The 24,843-nt window shown below is 32.0% G+C and overlaps 1 protein-coding gene across 3 annotated transcripts; it reads left to right on the forward strand.

Moving 5' to 3' along the window:
• LOC134690736 (PHD finger protein 20-like protein 1) lies at nucleotides 1-23,859 on the forward strand. 3 transcript variants are annotated; one of them, XM_063550784.1, is made up of 18 exons: nucleotides 1-111; nucleotides 7,490-7,851; nucleotides 8,180-8,345; nucleotides 8,928-9,012; nucleotides 9,249-9,337; nucleotides 10,401-10,590; nucleotides 11,343-11,375; nucleotides 12,611-12,819; nucleotides 13,157-13,325; nucleotides 14,434-14,559; nucleotides 14,889-15,095; nucleotides 15,419-15,526; nucleotides 16,048-16,217; nucleotides 16,816-16,915; nucleotides 17,725-17,923; nucleotides 18,368-18,851; nucleotides 19,717-19,846; nucleotides 20,632-23,859. In XM_063550784.1, exons 2-18 carry the CDS (start codon nucleotides 7,502-7,504, stop codon nucleotides 20,760-20,762), a joined length of 2,946 nt encoding a protein of 981 aa, XP_063406854.1. In that variant the 5' UTR covers nucleotides 1-111; nucleotides 7,490-7,501; the 3' UTR covers nucleotides 20,763-23,859. The 3 variants fall into 3 exon arrangements, with proteins under 3 accessions (XP_063406854.1, XP_063406853.1, XP_063406855.1); XM_063550783.1 differs by having other exon boundaries at nucleotides 58-176; XM_063550785.1 differs by lacking the exon at nucleotides 11,343-11,375 and having other exon boundaries at nucleotides 60-176.
• Nucleotides 23,860-24,843: the final 984 nt, after the last annotated feature.

The raw sequence follows: 24,843 nt of genomic DNA on the forward strand, positions 1-24,843 counted from the left end.
ATTACTTACAGGGATATTCCGAATGATGTTTACAAAACACAAAATGGAGAAAAATGCGTCAAATGTTTGCAGCTAGTGAATTGCTGTTAATGTGAACAACTCATATGCTTGGTAAATATAAACTGATAATTACAATTAGAAATTAGTGTTTTACAGAACTGGAGACATTCAAAGAGGTGACACAGTTGTATTTTATCCTGTCACCAGTTCGACCACGCCGACGCATGGCGGCATGACATGATGTTTTTGTTTACATAAGTCATGTCTCATTTGTATCTAAAGGAGGAAAAGATAATACATAAAAATAAAAATGTATTTATAATTTAAATAATTTGAATGGTAATCGTTCTTCCTGTATTTCTTTTATAATATTTATAAACTAAAAGATGATGAAAATAAAGAAAGGTTGACAGGGGAAGTAACTCATGATCTTTAAAGGGAAATTCCGCGATTTTTTACTTATCATCTAATTATGTTCATCTTAACTTAAAAAACACATTTGCAAAGTTTTAAATTTATATTCCTTCTAATAACGGAGTAAATCAAGTATTTGTAACTTTTTTGGATGAATTCTAGAGTGGGTCGTGACGTATTAACCCGATTTGTTGAATTCTGGGAAAACATAAAATCTGTTTAACTCTTATAGCTTATCAACAATATATGTAATTAAAAGCGCACAGCTGACGAATGGTCGTAGTTATTAACCACAATATAAGAATGAACGAAAATGAATATGCATATACCATTTTGTATTGATTGAATTAAACTCCTATAAAATTATCTCTAGCTAAATGTTTTCGAATAAATTTCATTAATTATTGTTGAGATTTTTTTCATAAAATATTTATTGAACATTTTATGATATTGAACTGAAAATATTTCAGTTCTATTTACCGTTATTGTTTTGATAATCATTTCAATGCAACTAATGTGTGAGCAAAGTGTGTATATTATTTTTAAAGGTCACCGTATATTTCTCGGCTTGAGGTCTATTCGTTTACCTTGTAGCTATTTAGCCGCAGGTGTGAGTTCAAGCGTACACAGGTATAAATGTTGTTATTTGGAAAGGATAAACAGAAAGGATTAGAAAGAGTATGATGTGGTAATCCACTAAGATGTAATACACGATGAGAATAAAGATACAATAATTAAATTGTGTAAATTAATTGAAAGTAAAATTCATATTCTTAATTCCGAAAGCGTATAAAAATAACAGGAAACAATTTTGGATTACTTTCTTAGCGGCAATTGGCGTAAAGATTCAAATATGAAGTAAAAAATAGTAGTTTTAATCTTTAATAAAACTGAATGCAATATTACCCAATTTGATATACCATTGCACATCTGTTTGATATTAGTGACTTTACCGGAATTTTTAACTTGTATTCAAATCTTAAGCTAAGGCATTACTTATTTTGGAGTTTTGTACATTTAAAAAAAAAATTCTATGATAATATTTGTGAATTGTTGAACATGATAGCCGTCATTAATCCAAATAAGTAATACAGTAGTTGTAATAAAACTTATATTTTAGACATGCATAACTGATATTGACGAATTTAGAATAGTTCGTCCCTACATCATTGTTCTTGAAACAATCATTATTAGTATACATGTAAGTTTCCTGACGTATAAGCGCCATTGAGGATGAGCTCCAGGGAAAGCAGACTAGTAGCGTTTCGTTAGTTTATTTGTTAGGAAAGGAGAGGAAATGCAACCACTTGTATAGATAAACGACAGAATTACCATACAAGCATTTATAGTCAACAAAACCAGAAAGAGTTCCCATCATTGGACGGGGAATATGCAGGCTTCCAAGAAGGAACAAGTGACATGTCTTACTCTGAACAGTTAGAAAACAGACTATCGACATCGACCGCTTGTTCTGAAACTGCATGCATATATACGTATACATTTATAGTGATGAGATCTTGCGTCTGACAAAAACTTAATTCCTTCATGGTTATATCTTGCCATACGTTTTTATTGGTTTGTAAGGAAATTACTCATAATCGTTATTCGAAAATCCTGTTTGTGAAATGTAGATTCATTTCAATACAGAAATTTCGTCTGTATGTTAAGTTTCACAAGTGTATAACACGGAGAAGCTCTGAAGGTACATTACTCCCATTTTGTTTGGGTGTGAACCATCGATGTTTACAGCAATATCAAAGAATAAGATGATGATGGTAGAAAGAACTATGGGCGTCATTTGCCAATATTACATGCATATCGGACTAGGATTTGTCAATCTGTATGAAAAGATTTCAAATACAACCATATCATTGAGAAGAAATGTTTACAGGCTATACTCTCGTACTAGTATTACAGGGTTCTTGTGGCGTTCACCTTACACACACAACTTTTTAACGATATTTAAAAAAAAAACAGAACCAATTTAATGTCATATTTCCCTATTTTTTAAATATAACTAAGTCTTTTATCTGACAAGAACACCCCTATTTAGCGGACAAGTAATTCATTCTTTTTTCTGTTATCGAATACCAAGAAAGAAAATAAATCCTGAAACTAATTTGAAACTTTGATATTTAATAGTTTCCCAGCAAAATATTCCCGTCCTTTAGGGATAATGAGTGTTCGTCCAGTGGCATATATAACAATTGTGATGACGAATTCCTTCCTTTGTTCGAGAACAATCTTATTGAAATGTAAATCTGTGATTTTACTATGTCCACAACTTCGATTAACCAAAGCAAGTTATACATCGACCTGTACTTAAATCAAATTGGTTCTCTTATTCTTCTTCTTCTTCTTCTGGTATACAATAGTCTATCTACATTCGATGATTACATATACTGTTGGCATACGTGGACTAGTCTATTTACAAAACTTTTACCCCAATTTATTCGAAATATATTTTTTTCTTATGTTCAATGTATACATGTATATATTTTAAATTGCGCTATAGTTCCGAAACTTTTTACCCAGTGGAATAAACGAATCGTCGACAAGTGCATACATTTTTTTAAATCATTTTGTTCTGGTATGTTCCAATCTGTCCTTAACTATTGACAATGAGTATATTTTTACATTTTCCAAATTTCACCCTTGAAAAATATTTAATTAGATTTTAATTTCAACAAATCTTATTTTTTTGGTATCATTTTTATTTTTATGAATAATATTCTTTACACCAGATATGTTATTTATAAACAAGCGTATGAGTTTAGTAATGACAAGTAAGACAGTTGTATATGGACCATAATTTGCTATTGGGCTCCGTTTCCTATAACTATAGAAAAGTGATAAAATGTGAATTACTGTAAGAAAAGTTGCAACTACATCTAAAGATGCCATTATTTTTATCAACATACAAGTGTATGCTACTCTGCCCTAGAAAAAAAATTAAAATATACGAATTTCAAAGATTCTACAACCGTATTTTTGTGTCGTTTCTCGCGTTACTTTTTGCTTCCGAAGAGCATAACGCTGACTGATTTATAGATAATCGTCACCGGCAAATTCGTAACTTTTGCTTTCAAATAACAAAGAACATCGACCAATAAGAATAGTGAGAAGAAAATGCTGAGAACTATAAGTATTTATGTAGCAGATGTAAGAACAGTCATGACAGTGGCGTGATTTTTGTGTCCGATTTCGTAACGCAATTTTAAGATGATGTAATCTGCTTTGTTGTAATAGAATTCTTTAAAACAATATGCAAATATGAACTCTCGCGAGATGTTCAAACAGGTAAATCCGAGATGATTTACATTCTTGTTTTGATCTTCGTAATAATTAAGTAAGAAAATTACGTTGTCGTTATGCGTTACATTTCACACGAAACAGAAGTCCAGTTATTTATTAAAATTGTTTTTGTTCTTAAGTTCTAACCATTTCCGGTCATACGTGAAACATGTGACTAACATGTGATAACGCCATTATGGCCGGATGTACGAAATACTAGGTCTAAACATTGTTTTTGTTTCCAACGGGATGTTAGCAAACATAATCTGTAGACTTGTTTCGTCTTGTTTAAAAGAGGAAAATACAATTGTCAAAGAGATTGCGCCGGTGGTCTGTTATTTTTCCTATGTGCATAATGTTACATACGATCCTGTGTGAAAATAAATGCCCAATGACTTGACAAAATCGATTTCATATTTGACAGACGTTAGAACACACTTCGTTTCCCGATAATGACGTGAAAGGTCCTTGGAAAAATCAATCGAAATTACGTCTCTTATCATTGTACCAATGCTCGTTGGATTGATTTAACTTCAGCAGTAAATATTACTGGATATTTTAGGTGAATAAATATAATTTAATAACAAATACATGTTAATATACCGTTACACTTAGAATGTACAAAGTTGGAATCTTTGTCACAGTTTTTAATTAATATTTTTTATTTATGTTCTGCAAACACTTATCAGAAACGCAATAAACTTGTCAAAAGAGAAGTAAACTTTTACCATGCATGACTTGAAAGGAAGTACTTTATTGATTTTAGCCCACTAAAGTAGGTTAAAATGTGAAACAATGTAGATGGTGTACTGCAGGTCACAAGTATCACATTGTGCCTATTTTAAAGATTTTAATTCCAAGTTAAAAGTTTTTTTCTTTACTGGGTTTAAAGAATGTTACGTATACATTGCCAATGATTTGGAATAAATTGTATATAACTGGAATATCAAAACCAAATATAAATACATTTTTTTTGCTTAAACATCAAGATACAACGATTATGGTATCCTGTATCAATGAAGAAAATATGGAAAATTCTGAATAAATTGTACTAATTGTTTTCAAACCAAGCACATATTTAGGAGTTTTATAATACTGTTACTCTTAAGATGGATTTTAAGAAAAAGTATACTGTTCAGATTATTTTAAGCAGATTTTGCAATAAAATAAAACTAAAAAAATGCTTTCGGTTTCTTATGGTTTCCTGTCAGGTTTAAATTTTTTTTTAATATAACATTGAAAATAGATTTTAAATATTAACATGAAGCAAGTAACACTAGTAATGGTGTTTATTTATGCCTTTTGAATTATATTGTGCAAAATAAAGAAAATAAAGATTGGTTTCCTGTTTGGTTTCATGTCACGTAAACGGTGAATCAAAATTATTAATTTTTTCTCGAAAAACTCAATTGTTCCATTCATACTATTCTAACATCAACACAACCCACAAAATAAAAGTTAAAATTTTAGAACTTATAAAAAAGGATACAAAAAGAAACCAAAGGCCGAATACCAAATTATGGTCCATATTATACATTTGATAATTCAAAATGGAAATTTATAAGTTATCGGCCGTGTACACTGATCAATACCTGCAGAAGTGAACCGATGCATGAACTTGCAAGCCCGACAGGAAATCGCTTGAATACCTGGACGTGTCACCTCACACCCCTCACAATACCTTTGGAAGTAATACCTTTAGTCATGCTGGTGATCAGATGAGGGAAGATAAGAATTTATTTGAATAAAAATTATTACTTTAAAGTATTATGAACAAATAAGATTTTCGAAAACAATTTTCACAGAACATTTATTTATGATTTCAACTTTGACTTTCTACCTAATTCCAATATAATTAACAGTATAAAAACAACAGACCACAGTAATTTAAAAAAAGATAAGAATATGTTCCGTATCAAGTTAGTTATAGTCGGATAAAACAACCGTACGATTGACAAGATATCGACACGCAATTACGCCTACATCGGTTACTGTAGTTTTGTTTCTTTGTGGTTTATAGACATATCGGTGTTATAAATCGGGAAAGAAAACAAAATGGCTGAACGAAGAGAATTGATACTCTAAATTTAAAATAGATGGTGATCGCTTATCTAGCGGAATAAAACTTAAATATCAATGAATTTGAGCATTTTTATACAGAACAAACATAATATCAATTTTTTATTTTTTTGAGAAGTTTCCTTTTAATATGAGGCAGGCATAACCTGTGAATGGGGACAAAGTCACAGGGACTCGGTTAGCAGATTAAAATTTTGTAAATCAATGTTTTTAATTCATTTTTTATTATTTTCTGTCTATTTGCATTACTATATTAACGTATTTAAAGTTGCCATCACTATTTCTTTGTTTTCTGGCAATGTGCAGTTTACTATCCATATCTTTATACTGAAAAAACCTAAAGGGATCTAAGTCGCCATCTTGGATTGCCTTCCCTACCTTAGATAAAAAATAATAAAAATATTAATAAATTACTATATACCTTACAACAGCCTCATTTTCTTCCAAAATTCTTCTTCTATCACATGCATATTTTGATTTGTGGATTAACAGAACCCTTATGCAGTTTCAGTTGCATTCGTGTCAGAATATTCATATTTCCTGACAAAAGCAACGTATCATTCGGAAACTTTCGGGTTGATGCGTTTACTACAACAATAAATCCTTATAAACTTATGTCCCTGTGGACAAAGTCTGTATGTATTATTTTTTTTAATTCAATCATGTTGATAAAAGAAACCGAAATACCGTACGTAATGTTCCCGATTCCCTGTTCTGTTGGTAGGGAATTAGCTGTGATGTTCTTTAAGTCATGTAATTTATGACGTCATATTCGATGTAAACAAAAGGAACGCTTTCATCAACGTTTTTTCATATCAAACAATTATTAAAATTGAATTTGTATTGAGATCCAATCTTATATTTTACTAGACTGATAAATATAAAAAAAAATCAAAGTCTCATGCAAATGAGACAGATATTTGCGCAAATGCGGAGAAACTTGAACAGGAAGTAGATCTGAAAATAAAAGTTAACGATTTTGAGTTCATTAGTAGAATGAAAAATTCGGGAAATTTTCCCGATTTTTTTTTTATAGATTTTTCTACCATAATTGGGGACTTCGTCCCCATATAATTACATATATTTTGTTATTTGAACAATATATATATGTGATGGACTGTGAAACTCAGTTCAGGAGATTGGGAAATTTTGGTTTGGGGTAAAGATCTCAGATCAAGAATGTTTTATATCAACATCGATTTTTATTTTAAATGCATTGAAATGCAACTCCCTCCAGAGTCGTATACTTAGCGTATTCGCCTGACGATATTGGGATATGTGTATTTAGTCAGACCTTTACGGGAAGTTGGGATTATATATAGAAAAACCGACACTGATAAAAATGATAAAAAATGTCAAAATGTTCAGACGTTTATAAAATCTGTGTTTTGGTCATGTTGATAAGTTGATGTTATATAACTGTGTCAACACGTTAATTATGAGCTTAAGAAAAATCTGTAAATTTCTGTCAAACAGAACTTTTTTCACTTCAGCAACATACAAAGAAAGATAACTTGTGTTTGCAATGTTTTGAAGTGAGAAATACAAAAGATGTATGCTACTCCCAGCAAATTGGTACCCATTGTCAGCTGTCTTGGGTTCGTAGGCTAAAGTATTTATTTTTGATATGTCACTCTGTAAATCTAAGATTTATTTAAAATCATTGTTCTACAATTATGTATAGATTTTATTCATTTCTTAGTGTATTTAAGCCATGGAAGGTGAAATTGAAAACCCAATAGAAGTACCAAGCTCACCCTCACACCCAATTACACCATCTAAAACAACAAAAAACAGAATGGAAGAATTTCCCAGTAGAGCCTCATCAGAATGTAGCAGTAATAAAAGTAGCTCAGAGAAAACTCCACCTCTCAAACATTGTTATGAACCTCGTAGCTCTGTTGTGACTGGAGACCTGTTCCATGATAATGCTAGTACCTGTTCCAGTTCATCCTCAACAACCACCTCGTCTGTACCCCCACTTAATAAGAGGTTCCCAAGCAGACAGGGCATTGTATGGAGAAAAGGCGAGAAAATAGAGGCAATGGATTTTATTGAAAAATGGTAATTTGGGCATAAATTTCAAATATGTATATCATGTAAATATATATTGATTTAACCTTTATAATGAACTTGAAAAATAAACTAGTTCGAAAATGATTTTTTATTGTATTGCAAACCATGCATGAAATGTTTATGACAATAAATATTAAAAAAAAAAATTTGGTGGCTTTACATACTGAAGGTTCACAGAACCATATTTCTTTTAAAGTTTGTTAGGTGTTTTGTTATTGATTGTTTTCTCATTGATATCTACGTACCCTGTATCAACTTTAATTCATGCACCATTTTCATGATTTGTTAATTAAATCTATCTGACAATCTAATTCAGGTACCCAGCAAAGATTATAGAAATTGATGAAGATGATATCGCTGTACTTGTACATTTTGAAGGCTGGAATCAACGCTATGACCAGTGGATGGACATGAGCAGTGAAAAGATACGACCTAAAGCAAGGCATTCTGGGAGAAAAGAAAAGAGAAAATCACTTAATAATGTAGGATTTTTAAAATCAATGTTATTTTTGGTTTAATAAACATGTATATAACATGTATAATGAAAATATTAACAAGAACATTTTCTAAACTAATACGTGTCTGAAGAGATTCGAAAGATACCAAAGGCATGAAAGGGACATTTAGACTTATGACTGAATAATAAACCTCATGGCTTAAAAAAAGACAAACTGCAGACAGAGTGCAAGTGCACAAAACTCAACATTAAAAATTAGTTCTGATCATAATCAACAAGAACTACACCAAAAAACTGGGGTGATCTCAGGTTCCCCGGAAGGGTAAGCAGATCCTGGTCAACATATGGCACATTATCAGTTGATGTAATGAAAAGGATACACTGTGGATTTATGTAATTTCTTGAGTACTTATTTTCCTAGATTCTGGGCAACTTGCATTTACTACAATACTTCCATTCATGGTTTTCGTGTTCAAGACGATGAGATATTTGTATTTTATTGAAAATTTATTAATTCATTTTTCAATTACATGTATACAGATGATACCCATGAAAAATTTGAATCTCGTATATGTATTTTTCCAACATTGTTATGAATTAATTTCAGGAATTTAAAGTTGGAGATCAGGTGTATGCTAGATGGACAGATTGTAAAATGTATCCAGCAAAAATAACAGCCATACCAGCTGAAGGTAATAGTCATATTTCAATACTATAGAAAACGTTGTGAAAAAAGTTTAAGAAATTGAGGATTGGCAATATCACTGTAATGATTAATGGAACATCTAGATTTTAATCTCATTCTATGCAATTTGAATAACATTAGCGATATATGGGGTGTATCTGCTTTATTTTCATTATAAGATGTTTTTTTTTAAGGACAATAGTATGATGTTTCAATGTTAAATGTACTTAAATCTTGTTATAGATACCTTTGAGGTTATTTTCTACGATGGTTTCAAGAAAATTGTACAAGGGATGAACGTAAAGCCAATGCCACCTGAGCTGAAACAACAGGTAAGAGAAAGAGATGCAGTACTGTTTGCTCACCTGGTCTGTAAGAGTATTGGTATTTATTCACCTGGTCTGTAGGGGTATTGGTATTTGCTCACCTGGTCTGTAGGGTTTTGGTATTTGCTCACCTGGTCTGTAGGGCATTGGTATTTGCTCACCTGGTCTGTAGGGCATTGGTATTTGCTCACCTGGTCTGTAGGGCATTGGTATTTGCTCACCTGGTCTGTAGGGCATTGGTATTTGCTCACCTGGTCTGTAGGGCATTGGTATTTGTTCACCTGGTTTCTAAGAGCATTTGTAATTAAGGCTGCCATCTTCATTGTTTTATTTTAAACCCAATTTTTTTTTTCAGATCCTGATCTGGAAATAAAAAAAATAAAAAAAATGATTTGATATCAGTATTTAGGAAAAAGTTTGCGCTATGTTCTCACTAGGTTAAAAAGTTTTAACACAATTATTACATTTAGAATAAAGAAATGTTTACTTTATCCAGGCAACAGAAAGGAATTAACATTAATCCAGAATCAGCTGTTAAATGTATGAACAATTGCACTGGAGAATTTAATTTTAATTTTTTTAAAACTTGCATGGCAAACAATGTCTTAACATGTTTTTTGCGTATCTGATATTAAAAGATAGATTTATATTACATATTTTTGTAAAAAGCAAACCTAATAGTGTGAATTCATTTATTTTCATGGGTACAAATTTTCTTGGATAATTGATAGCATGGTTTTACCAAAGTTGGCACATAATCCTAAAGATAATTGTAATGTGTTGAGCATTTGAATTCATGGTTAACATACATGTACCCACTTAAATTGGTATCCCTGGAATAATAAGGAAACAAATAAAACCACAAAAAATACTGAACTCTGAGGAAAATTAAAAAAGGAAAGCAAATGACAATATCAAAAGCTCAAACACATAACAACTATCAAATTCCTGACTTGGTGAAGAAATTTTCTTATGTTGAAAACGGTAGATTAAACCTGGTTACATAGCTAGCTAAACCTCTCACTTGTGAATAGGCAGTCATTAAGTACAATTTTTATTTGTTTGTCAGAAAATAGAAATAGTCCATGTGTTGCCCAAAGATACGAGAAAGCGATCATCAACAGACAATGAAGAGGGCAGGAAGAGACTTTCAACAGAAAGTGAAGATGGTAAACACAGACTGTCAATGGAGGGCGAAGAAAAACCACTACCAACAGACATTGGAGACTTTAAAATAGAACCTCTGACAGAAAGTGAAGGTATGTTTGTTAATCTGTATCTTCCTCCTTTTATTAGGAGCACCACCATGTAAAGATAGACATTTAACACACTGTATTGATACAGGTTTAATGTGAACAGTTGCCTATCCAGCATGTCCAGTTTCCCAGCCTGGCTGTGACCGGTCTTACTACCAGAAAGTTAACCTTCTAAAAGGTACACATACAAAAAAGGATTTAGATTAACAAAGGGTATTGATCCTTAAAAAAGAAATTGTGATGCACTCTGGGAAATGGGAATGTTACAGTTTTGAAAATTCTGATGGGTTCAGATTAAAATTTACCAGACTTCAACTTAATTTTCAATGACCACATGTATGTTTATTTATTTAAAAAAAAAAGAAGTGGTATTATTGCCAATGAGACAACTTTCCACAAAAGGATGACACAAAAATTACAAACTATAGGTCACTGTACGGCCTTCAACAATGAGCAAAGCAATAACTCTGTTAGTTCTATTGTCCAATTTAGTTGTTTAATCCTCTCACTTTAATACACCAGTATACTCACGAGTTGTTAAGTTTCCTTAATTTATGTTTTTGAAGATTAATCCGATAGTAGTGCAAGACTACAGTTTCTGTTTTAATGTAGTATCTTACAAATAATAAGCCTGTCTGATGCAAAGCTGCAATTACAAAGTCAACGCTTTTATTAATTTCTAACTTCTGGGGAGATATTTCTGACTTAAAATAAATAATCTTTTTGTTCCTTATTTCTTCTTTTACTTTTTAAAGGAAGGAAAAAGAGGTGTTATCAAAGTGAGGAAGGTAACCTAAGGAAGAATTTTTAATACACTTTACTCTGATTCTTTATTATTCGTAAAATGCTTGCCGCCGATTCTTTATTGTTCGTAAATTGCTTGCCTATTGTACTGTGGATAGATAGTAGTATGATATTCAAGAGTTTTCCTATTGTTCTTTGTATAGTTGTATTTTATTCAAGAGTTTTCCTATTGTTCTTTGTATAGTTGTATTTTATTCAAGATTTTTCTACACTGGATTTTAAGCAACCAACAATCAATCAATCAATCAATCAAGATTTTGCCTTTATATTACTACATGCATAGTATTGTTGTATCCTTACAGAAAATTGACATTTTGAAATTAAAATTCCAGGATATGTTATTATTCTGGATGACGTTTTTAAAGTACATTTATATTAAAGCTCAAATTGTTACATTTTTGTATAAATATTCTAATGGCATAAAAAAGAGAGAAAAAGCACTCTGCAGAAATTATGTATGCTTAGGCAACAATTTATACATGATTGTTTTCTGTAGAATCGACTTGTGTGAAAGATGATTATTTTCAAGATTTTGAAAAAAGCAAATTAATTTAAAAAAAATTCAAAAAAATCCCTGCCCCCTTTTATTATGTCAGGAGACAGGAAACAGACTTATATAAAAAAAGAAGATGTGGTATGATTGCCAATGAGACAAATTTCCACATGTACCATGTGTACCATGTGTACCAGAAACCAAATGACACACACAATTAACATATATAGATGACTGTACGACCTTCAGCAATACATAAAGCACATACAACCATGACAACATAGTCAGATATAAAAGTCTCTGAAATGACAAATGCTCTGTTGTTTGATTAAGTTTCCAAATCTAGCAATTGTTGTCATTCACATAAAGCTTGTGAAATGAGTTATACATGGTTATTCATAATTTGCAATTAAATGATTGATAAAAAATTAGATATTGCTAAATATATTTGCTGTAATTGAGAAAAATAATTGCTTTACTTTTTGTTTTATTTCTTAATTGGCCTCTACATTTTTATTTTTGATGAAGTGCTTTGAAAGTTTTGGTTTGACAGATTTATCTCTTTGGATGAGGGCTAGGGAGAATATATACTGAAAATGATAGTATACTGGATTGTTCATGATTTACAACCAATCATAGTCGTAAGTTTTTTTGTGAAACCAACTCCTGCATTATACATGTAATTAGTGAATGAAATTGATTTTTTTTTAATATTCTTCCTTTTAGCTGCACCCTCTGGATTTGAAATTGAAGCTGCTCCTGTTGTTCCTTTGGCAGAAGGACCAGTGGCTAAAAGAGCTAAGAGAGAAAGAAATCCTGAAACCAGGAGAAAAGCTATGGCCAAGAAAAGACAAAGGATGTTTATATCAGGGTCATTATTTGTCAGCAGACGGCGACCTAAACCTAAGCCAAAGAAGTCACCCGTTAAACGAGGGGTAAATCATAAATAGAAGTTCCTCATAAAACATGGGGTTAAGAGACCCGACTAACTAAAACATGCTTAGATGTGGGGTAAATTATAATAAGATGTTATTCGTAAAACCAGGGTTAAAGAGACCATACCAACTAAAACTGTTGATGTCCACCATGTTTGTTATATAGTTGTAGAGGGCGCCCTTAAGATTCAATATTAATGTCAACTGATACGTATCAAAATCAAAAGCTTCTTTACAAATCTCTTATTTCTTTTGCACCTGTAAACAAGGTAAATAGACGTAGTATTATGAGAAACTTCAAACTTCAAAATTTTAATCTACACATATTTTTTTGCAGGTACTGGCAAGGCAGAATTTACCTGTGGGAACACCCATTTCTTCACCTAGTGTTCCCGGTATATCTTCTACTCCTAACATTCCTATAGCATCGTCATCTAAAATCACAAGTTTGGCTGGACACTTCCCATCAACACCCTCATCATTATCTCCAGTTACATTAATATCAGGTGAGTTATGTCCCTTTTTACTATAGAGACTAAAATTACTTTCCAAGCAACATGTGAATACGGAAGTGAGTTGTGTCCCTTGTAAAAATAAAGCTGAATTTGAACTTGCACAGTTACATCTGTATCTTGTAGTGAGTTGTGTCCCTTGTAACCACAGTGGCTTAATTAAAAATTTTCACAGTTGAATTTGTATCATGAAGTTAGGGACAACATCAAAAGTTCAATGTAGGATAAAAAACTTAATTTACATAGTTTTTTCACTGACCCCCTACCCCTCTCCTAACTTAATTTGGGAAAAAATGATTACCTTTAGGGATATATGTAAAATCAATTTTAAATTAACAAAACTTGCAGCAATGTTAACCCCTCACCCCCAAACTATTTGATTTAAGTTTTACATCCTACATCGATCTTTTGATTTCGTCCCTTAGGTGTGTTCCATTAAACTACAGAAGCTTTATTAGTAAATTTCCCAGTTTCATTAACTGGGTACAGATGCGCATTAGTTTCTCCATAGGCCGTAATAGTAACTTTTTCTTCTGTTGCTCAGTCCATATCGTTAACTTTGATATGTGTGATGGATCGTTAAGAAGCTGAGACATTTTGACATATGTGGTTAAATTTTCGGGGTACAAAATGAGATTACTTTTTCCGTAAATTAGCACACCCCGAGTATCCTTTTGTGATGCGGCTCCCCATGGTAAATAATCCAATTTTTAACACAATAAGTTCTTTGAAAATTTAATACTTTGAACACATTTAATAGCTCCATAGATTTTACACATTTATTCTGTGTTCCCCTACTTTCTAAATAAACTCAAATGGTTAAGCTCAGTCACTTGTTTATCATAGAAAAGTGTCAAATATCACTACACAGAGAATTTTTGTTTACACATGACTTTTGAGTTCCTCGTTTCAAGGCGGATTAGGGATGTTGTCCCAACTGAGTTGTGTCCCTTGTTACCACAGAAGCTAAATTAAATAAAAATACAAATAACATCTGTACCATCATGATGTGGTTCAAAAAATGAAAAAAACAAATATTTAAAACATTGTTACTGTATCTAAAAACTATTTGATTTATAAAAAATCTCCTTGTTTTTTATAGCTGAAAAGAAGAATAAGAAGAGAATTTTATCCCCAGCAATTTCAGAGACCAGCAGTGAATCTCAGTCAGAGGATCACATGGCTAGAGCCAGACGTAGGAGTCGATCATCTACAGCCGAAGATAGAGGTAACAAATACTGTGTAATGTCATGTTTTTGTTTGTCAGAAGTAATCAGAAGTAGCCAAACTGACTACTTTAAAGACTTGTGAACTACTCCTAGATAATGTAGTTCTTACATTTGAATATTAATTTTAGTAATATTCTATTGAAATTTTGATAAGCCACTTAAATGAAAAGTGACTGAATGTTAATTGACAATTCAAACGAATTCAATATCATAATGAAAATGGTATCACAAACACTGCTGGGTGTATGAAAATATAAAAACAAATCTACCTGAGATATCAGTTTGCACAGGACTAATACCATTTTAAATAAATTGATGTATTTTGTAGCTGCTGTGATGTATACTCCTCCTACTATAGGACTACCACCAAAAGGTTTTGTCGTGGAGCAGGACCACAATCATTTTAAGTGTATGTTTGAAGGATGTAACAAAGGATTCCGTAAGGAACAACTCCTTGATTCTCACATCAAGTATTATCATATGGACTTTATACGGCCAAGTCTTATACGCAAAAGACGGAAAACATCAAGTATTTGTAAGTATGACATTGTCTGTCTGGAAATGATTTGCCTAAGTTCCTTTGTGACATAAATGTCATATTCAATATTTATAGGTTGACCCTTTTTAACGATTTGTAATTTTTGATAGGCCATATTAATTTTGGAAAGATTTAAACAATTGTTTCAAGTCTTTCCTAAGGCACCATCCCCATAAACAAGAAGTAGCACAGATTAGCTACTAAATTTACAAAAGGTTTTTAACACTGAAATATAGGTACCTGTAATTATCATGACTGAGTACATGTACAAATATATGAACTGACATATTTGGGTTATATCATAGCACTTTATTTTATAGGTTCCACTGACTCCGATACATCACAGGTTGATATAAAGAAAAGACACATGTCAGCTGACAGTGCTCTACAAACAATCAACCAAGAACATGAGGAGGTTGATGTAGATGGTTTGTATTTATACCCATGTCAAAAAAGATGTTATGGTAGAATAGTTATAAAAATTTATGTGTCATAGCTGTCCTGCCTTTTATTTTCTATTAATGGCATACAGATTCTTGGTCCTGTAGAAATTGATATTGAAATGCCTGGTCTCTCTCAATTTTTAAAACATGTGATTTCTTCAATTTGTCTTTGTTTGGATTTACAAGTTTTGAAAAAAGGCAATTAACTACCGACCCCTTTATTGACTAAGGGTTTGAATGAATACTGCAAAAACTAACAAAACACATATCTCTTACAAATTTGTAGTTATTTTAGACATGCATAAAGCAGAACATAGAGAGGAGGCCATTGTTGAAACAGAACCTAAACAGGATGATAGAGATAAACGAGGGGAGAAACAGTATTGATCTTAAGCTTTCTTTTTTTTTTTTTGCTACTTAACTAAAGGGCAAATCAATAAATATAACAGATTGCTGTTTGACACCCGATTTATTTATACAACATACAAATTTTGTTATAATTTTAGACATGCATAAGGCAGAACATAGAGAAGAGGCCATTGTTGAAACAGAACCTAAACAGGAAGTTGCTGCCATGGTAATGGACGAGTCCATTGAAACAGAGGATGAATTAAGCAAGGATGAGGTGGTTAATTGTATTTGTATGGTCAATGAAGAAAATGGCTTGATGATTCAGGTAAACTTAGATATAAATAAACTATTGCCTTAAACTCTGCTGAAGTGAGGATAACTAATGATATAATTGAGAATGGTAATAGGAAATATGTCGAAAAGACAACAACCTGACCAAAGAACAGAAAACACCCAAAGGCCACCCAAATGGGTCTTCAAAACAGCAAAATCTAGTACCAATAGGCATGCTTCAGCTGGCCTTCAAACAAAGTGTACTAGTTTAGTGATAATGGAGTCATACTAAACTCGGAAATATATAAATGACGTTTGTTTGTGTGTATGAATGAACTATCAAACCAACAATACAAAAAAAAAAGCAACACTTAAATGTTACCCTACTGCCTTTCTAACAAACAATGAGTGGCTTGATTCTATGCCATTAAACTGAGAATGGAAATGGAGAATGTGTCAAAATGACAAAACAACCCGACCAAAGAATAAAAAAATAAACACAGCAGAAGGCCACCTGACCTACGGGTCTATATCTAATATTTAGGTATTGCATTATGTAATAGTAAGACTGTAATCAATTATTAGAAGGCTTTAGTTGTTTTCAACAAATCCATTTATGTTGTGATGATAATGTTTGCTTTATATTTTAGTGTGAAGTATGCCTGTGCTGGCAGCATGCTCTGTGCTTTGATTTAACAGAGGAGACATTACCTAGAAAATACATTTGTTTTGTGTGTAAAGATCCACCTGGTAAGTCTATAGACTGGTGCCTTGTTTAGAAATTGTTAAAAGTATAACAAGGGAAGTAATTCAGTATCTGTTAAACATTAACTGTTCAGCTTCTGGAGGGATGCCGCCATGACCCCTTTCTTTCAATTTCTTTTCATGCGGAAAATCACTGACAATAATTTATTATTTTTGTTGCAACTCAAAGTGATACCTTTTAATCTTGAATAAACAGCAAAACTATAAATTTAAGAATTAGTTTTTTTCCAAACTCCTATGTGAAATATAAAAGGAGAGCACTGGAAGGACAAAGAGGTCATAAAAATGAACCTATTCAATGATGAGGGGGGATAGGAGGGGTCCTGATCCCGAAATCCCGGACTTAAAAAAACAAAATCCAGAGGTCCCGAAATTTAAATAAAGTAAATCCAGACGTCCAGAAATCCGAAAAAAAGGATTCCCGGATCCCGAAAAGAGTCAATTCTGAAATCCCGAGCTTAAAAACACCCAATCCTGGAGTCCCCATAAAGGTCCTATCCCCCTTCAATGATAATTGGCATGTTCTTTCAACTTTAATGGTGTTACACAGGATTCATTATTATCCCTGGGATATCAATTTTCTTTGTTTCATGGGTACAAGGGAACCAAAAATTTAGATGTTCAATGAATGATAAATTCTGTTAAGGTTTGTATGCACAATTTGACAAAACCACAAAATTAAATATCTACAAAAAAGAAAGTCTTCCTCAGTTCACCAAAATATGGTACATGTACAAATGAAAATAAATGAATCCAAGTTTTTGGTCAAATAAGTATTTATTTCTATATTCCAGCTGTGAGAGACAGTTGTAGGTATATCCATGATCAGGATTGGTTAAAGACAGGAGAGTTGGCTCAGTTTAACTTTTTACCACATAAGATGAGAGATGACAATAAGTGCCGGACAAATCAGGCAACTCACAGCCTCGTAGCTGACACGCTTAACATCAGTAGTGTGATGCATGGTGTGAAACAGAAAATACTGGCTTTGGAGTAAGTATGACACACTTAACATGCTTAACATTAGTAGTGTAATACATGCATGGTGTGAATGGTGTGAAATAGAAATACTGGCTTGAGAGAATAGAGTAGAGATGCTTAACACCAGAAGTGTAATACATGCATGGTGTGAATGGTGTGAAATAGAAATACTGGCTTGAGAGAATAGAGTAGAGATGCTTAACACCAGAAGTGTGATACATGGTGTGAAATAAAAATACTGACTTGAGAGTATAGAGTAGAGATGCTTAACACCAAAAGTGTGATACATGGTGTTAAATGGATAATACTAAGTGATTTCTAACTTCTCGACCTCTGGATGATTTATACCCGTTATTATGTGGATTTATTTCTTCATAATAAAATAAAAGTTTGAATAATTTAATTTTGTATCTTTATTTACTTGTGATAAAGATTAAAAAATCTTAATATTTGTAGAGACAAAAATCATCCAGAATATAAATTATGGAAGAAAAACTGGGATGAAGAGCCTGAAGACATAATAGCAGACGAACATGAAAGTGTTACCATGGAAATGGATGATGAAAAATGTGAAAATCTGGATCATTTAGAAAGTGCTGCAATGATGAACTCTGAACGAGGCAAAACATCAGAAAACTCTATAAAGCCTGGCTGTCCAAGGGATAAAAGTGCTGAGGTCAGAGGTGATAAGCATGGCAACAAGCATGGCGACAAGCATGACGATGAAAATTTGATTCATGATTCTATGGACCATGGAGCTCAAAGTGAGGAGGAGGCTGGAAAGGACAGTTCAGGTGAAAGTTCAGTGAATGCTGATAGTGAATCTACATTGTCTGCACCAGAGGCCATTGCTCATCAAAACATGCAGGATCATGAAGCCTCCATGGCTGAAGAGAGCATTCAAGGGGAGATAATTGAAGAAAAAATGGAAATTGAAGAGGTCAGTAGAAATTTGTAGTTTAAAGGGATTACATAGTTTTAAAAGTTGATCCAGTACTTATATCAAGCATTTATTCCAATACATGATCTTCCAATGGTTGTTTTTTTCCAAGTAAAAACTAGACATCACAAAAGAACCATCTTTAGATCAAAATGTTTGTTAATGCCTTTTTGTCAAAACATGATTACTGTGGATTCATTATTATTCGTTGGATACAAGTTTTCGTGGGTTTCGTTGGTACAGATGAACCATGAATTCAAATGTTCAACGAATATCATATTTTCAAAAGACTGTATACAGATTGATAAAACTGTGAAATCAAATACCCACAAATATGGAAATTTTCCGAAAATCCTTGAAAATTGATACCCACGAAAATAAATTAATCCACAGTATAATGATAAAACATGATGTGGTATGATTGCCAATGTACACCAGAATAAAATTGAGAATGGAAATCCTGGATATGTCAAAGAGACAACATCCCCGACCAAAGAGGAAATAACAGCTGAAGGCCACTAAATGGTCTTCAAAGAAGCCAGACACATTTATAATTATTGCTACTTTGTCAATTTTGTTTTTTCTTCTTGTGTAAACACATCAGCAATGAAATGCATAAAAATGACATCCTTCTACAATGAGACAAATACCAACCAAAGTCTAAATGACATAAATGTAAGCAATATCACTGTACAACCTTCAACAATGAGACAAATCTACATGACATGGATGTAAGCAAATATATCTGAAATTAATCAGATTTTTAGGATTTTGAATGTTTAAACATGAAACCTTTTTGTGGATATTGTTACCTCAGTTGCTTTTGTCTGAAAATCTTGAAATATGTACTATTTATCTGTTACAGGTCGAAGAAAATGTTAACGTTGAAAATGTGGATCCGTACGTGAACTGTGAGAAGAATCTGTTACATCACATTATAAAGATGCAGTCTGTGTTAGATGAAAGGCTTGACTTGATAGAGGAACAAGTTTCAGGTAAAAAATATGGGAAAAACACCAACTGACACACTGGGGAACCAGAAAAAAACCTGTTGTATTAAGCAGGCTATCCAAATACTCAGGTATTTTCTGCAAGGATAGGTGAATTTTGGGACCAGAAAAATGTGTCTGTTAAGCAGGATCTTGGGATACTCAGGTGCTGAAAAAACATATGAAAAAGTGAAGAACAGCATGTAAAAAGCATAATAATAGCAAATTTTAAAGTATTTGATTGATATTTTTGATATTTTTAGGTTGCATAACTTCCACTATTAAAGTGGCATTAACTGCCAAATTTATTTTAAGCTAATTATATAATAGGCCTTTTCACAGTTAATGCTGCCCTTTTGAAACGGGGTAGATTTTCATTGTAGAGGTGAAAATTCTTTGAAATATATGGGTAAACAACATTGAAACAGAAAAGTTGCTTGTAAACATACATAGGATTTCCCTTATTTCTTACTATTCCCACCTCCGTCAATAAAATCTACCCGCTTTTCAATATGGCTGCATAACCATGAAATGGCCTGTAGACTTAAATATGCAAATCTGATTAATAATATACATAAATGCCTTCTAAGGTCAACTTAATGTCTTGCAATTCAATAATGAATCGGCAATGTGATTCAACTTATTTGGAAAAATTGAAACCAAACTGACTGTTTTTGACATATAATTTAAAAATGTAATGCCTAATCAAAGAAAAAAAGGAGAAAAAGTTTTAAAAAAATATTGATGGTATATATAGTTACATTGTATATTATACTTTTTTCTACTTTCAGCTTTGGAAAGTACTGATACTGAAGATCAACCGTCCGACATATTATCAGACCTGCCATCAATCAAGAAATCACTACACATGTTACAGAACGATCTCGTCAAAGTTAGCAGGATGGCCGCTTATCATAGATGATACGATATTACTACACATGTACAAAACAGTCTCGTTAAAGTTAGCAGGATGGCTGCTAATCATAGATAATATGATATTACTACACATGTACAAAACAATCACATTAAAGAATGAAGAATGGCCACTTATCATAGATGATAAGATATCACTACACATGTACAGAACAATTTCCTCAAAGTATAAAGGATGGCCACTAATCATTGATGATACAATAACATTACAAATATACAGAACAACCTCGTCAAAGTAGGAAAGATGACTGCTTATCATAGATAATACAATAACACTACACTTGTTCTAAATTGATCTGGTCAAAGTATGAAGAATGGCTGTTTATCATAGATGATACAGTAATACTACATGTGTTATAAATTAAATTGTCAAAGTAGGAAGGTTCGCTGCTATTCATGATGATACAAAAAACTTACACATGTTACAGAATAATCTGGTCAAAATAAGAAGGTTGGCCGCTTATCATAGATGATACAATATTAATTATGTTATAAGGAGATATAGAGATAATCATATACAAACTTGTGTAGGAATGCCTATGCTTGCAGTGTAAAGTTAGGGGAATGACACATATTTCAGGATGTTAGATATATGGGGTAGAAAACTGGGATGTGAAATACATGTATAGGGGGTAAACAAGGTTGGGATTTGAAATTTGGAAACAGTGGGTATGTTGGATATAGGTGGTAAAAAGTGTGATATGGGACATACCAGGGTATGAATAAAAAAAAAGGTGAGAATTGGGAAATAAGCATACCTGTGAGACCCCCTCCTAAGGTAAAGAGGATTTATTTACTTTTTGGGGTGGTAATTTGACAAATTGTGATTTAAAATGTCAGCAGAAAAAAAGAATTTTATACTATATTGTATATTGTCATGTTTGTTATCACTATGGAATAGAAATTTAAAAAGATACAGAACCTTGTATTAAATTCAATAGACAAGCAAGTTGGACTAGTTACAGGGAGAATCGAAAACTATTTGGATCATTGATGTACAAGATGTTTTTATATAATATTTATACATGTATTACATTGCTAAAATCCAGGTCATTTTTGACTCTGTTTAATTGTAACTGTTGTCTCATTGGTAATCATACCACATCTCCTTACAGATCATTATTATTTAAATAGTGCTATTTTTATTTCTACAAGCATTACAACAGTTTCAAATTTTCAATATTTTGTAATATGTACATTGTGTCTGATCTGCATAATCAGTTTTGATTTGATAAATTGTTATTTTTTAGTATTAATGTATTTTCACATCACAGAGCCTGAAATTGTATATTTATTGTATGATCATGTTGTAAGAGGCCTGCCATAATACATGAGATTAACATTGTACCGTCAATTTGTTATTTGTTTGTTTTTTCTCACTTTTCTTCACATTTTCATCTTTACACATTTATATTCATAATGTTTGGGTGCATTTATTTATGAACAAAAGGCAGCAAGCTCCATTTAATTTCATTATTGAAATATTGTATATATATTACTGTTATCCCTTTCCTCCATAATGATGCCTTTCGATGCTAGCCCTTTACTCCATAATGACGCCTTTTGACGCCTGTGTAGTGCCTCAGTAGAAATGTTTTGCCAACGAAAAATCTGTATCAGACTTAATAATATTTGTATCTAATATAAAAAGCATATTCATGTGAATATCTGACTGGAATTTCATTGATTAAACATTCGTTTTCACAATGCATTTATACTTTAAACCTAATAAAAAAAAATATTGAAAAAATTCTATGCGAATCAATCATGTAAAAATAAAATCCAAGGAGGGAAAGGGTTAAATGTTCATGCATTTATGATTTTTATTTGGGGGGATTGGGAGGAGTAGAGGCCCAGTACAATAGTGCTAAGATACTTTGTGTTCCACTGTATTATACATGCAATTTTGTTTTTTTGTAGTTTTAGGAAATAATATTAAAATGTTCGTCATTCCAAGCATACAATTGTACTGTAAAAATTTCAAACATGCAATTTTGGATAAAATAAGAATTGCATTTTACAAATTCTTTTAGTCTAACACAAAATTTTGTTATACATATGACCATCTGAATTTGACAAAAAATGTTTATATCTCTATAAAGTTTTGAGTTTTAAGTCTTGAATATAGAATATGATAATTAAGAAATATATTATAATGAGTGATAGCAAAACAAATTTATGTAACGAGTTAAAGCAGTGAATTCACTAATTATTCTTATATTTTCATCTGATCTGGCATGGCTGTCTTAAGGTGGTACCTAACACTTTCACTAAAATTAATTTGGCTCGTTTAATTTTCATAAAATTTTGACAAAGTATTTACTTTGATCCTTTAACAATAATATAAAAAGAATCACTAATTTTGAACCAACCGTTTTGCCAGAAAATTACACTGGTTATATAGCAGTTTGACAAACACCAATTTTGATCATTGAGAAGCTTAATATTCCCTTTACAACACAACATAATTAAAACGTTTAGCTGATTTTACAGCGTTATCTCCCTGTAGTGTTAGGTACCACCTTAATTTCTAAATTTATTGTTTATACTAAATATAATTTATTCATCTTATATACTATAATATGTTTTATCTGGTATCTTGAAATACTATCAAGTAATTATTTTTTCACTAACATAATGAACATGCTAGTCTGCAATTTTAATTTTTTTAATTAGCTAGCTTCCAATGTTATTAACTTTTGGAAATACAAAAATTAACTTTTACTGTTTCAAACTAATACAATCTGTCCTCGTACAAAGCACCCTATAATCTACCTCGTAACAGTCATGCCAGTTCAGGTAGAAGTATTTCTGTAACACATTCAATATGAATATCTGCACGCTGTCTTGTTTAATAAGACAGCTTTTCTAAATATTTCCATAACACATTAAGTAAGAATTTCTGCATTTTGTATTGTTTAACCCAGCTTTTGAGCTAAGTTTTATTAGCATTTATGTAAATTGTAGAATCTTAACTTACATATTATTGTACAATGAATTTTGTACCTGTTACCCTTATATTGTTAACTGTTTGTGTTGTTGTATAAAGATGTCTGTTGATTATGAATTAAAATTCTTACAAGCTGTTTTCTAATTCTTTGTATGCATGCCAAGGTTTTAGTCATTTTATTGTTTGAATATTGAAAAGTAATTAAATTTCACACAAATTTGCTTATGAACACGCTAGATCAGAAGGATTATGCTTTTCCCTTCCCTACTTGCAAAAACTAAGCAGAAGTTTCAGAGTTGTCTCCCTTTCCTGGATTGTCTGATTTGAAGCTGAAGGGATAGTTCTTTATACAGGATATTATTAATGCGATATATGTGTGAATCCTGCTTTGTACTAGATCAACATGCATTTGCTAAGCCAGATTTTTGACATGTCACCCTGTCTGGCACATATTATTCTGTCTTCAAGTCCATCTGTATTTGCCCCTTTCTCCTTAATGCCACATGCTAAATATACCACACACAAAAAAAGTGGCATAGGCTATGTAGGCTTTAAAGTTTTTACCCCATTTACTGGTCCAGGTCTTGTCATTGCAACTCCTCTGTAACAAGACACCAGAATTTCATGGAACTTTTTGATAATAAAGACATACTATGAAGATGTGCATCTCGACAGGATTTATGAATTATTTTTCATTTACAAGTTATACCCCTTTGAACATAGCATATCAGCCTAAATATACTACTGCTACAGTTAGTTGTCACAACTCCATTAAAACCACACAACAGAATTTCATTAAACTTTGAAGTTAATAAGGACATAAGATGTAGATGTGCATATACACAAGAAATTTGTATTAGTTGACTTTTGTAGGAGTTATTAGTGATTGAACTTAGGAATTTGGTGAGATTTTGTTAGCTCAGTGAATATATGGGGGCACAGGCATGAGTGATAGCTCACAAATATCCTCTAATAGAATCAGAAGCAAATTCTGATTTTAAAGTCTTTGGTTTTACACATCTAAGGATCTAACCTGTTACCTCCTATACTCTTAAAGAGGGACAGTCAAACAGAAAATAAACTGGCAATGCCATGGCTAAAAAACCCCAGACAAAACAGA

This window comes from Mytilus trossulus, chromosome 11 (assembly GCF_036588685.1).
Source record: "Mytilus trossulus isolate FHL-02 chromosome 11, PNRI_Mtr1.1.1.hap1, whole genome shotgun sequence".
NCBI classification, from domain to species: domain Eukaryota; kingdom Metazoa; phylum Mollusca; class Bivalvia; order Mytilida; family Mytilidae; genus Mytilus; species Mytilus trossulus.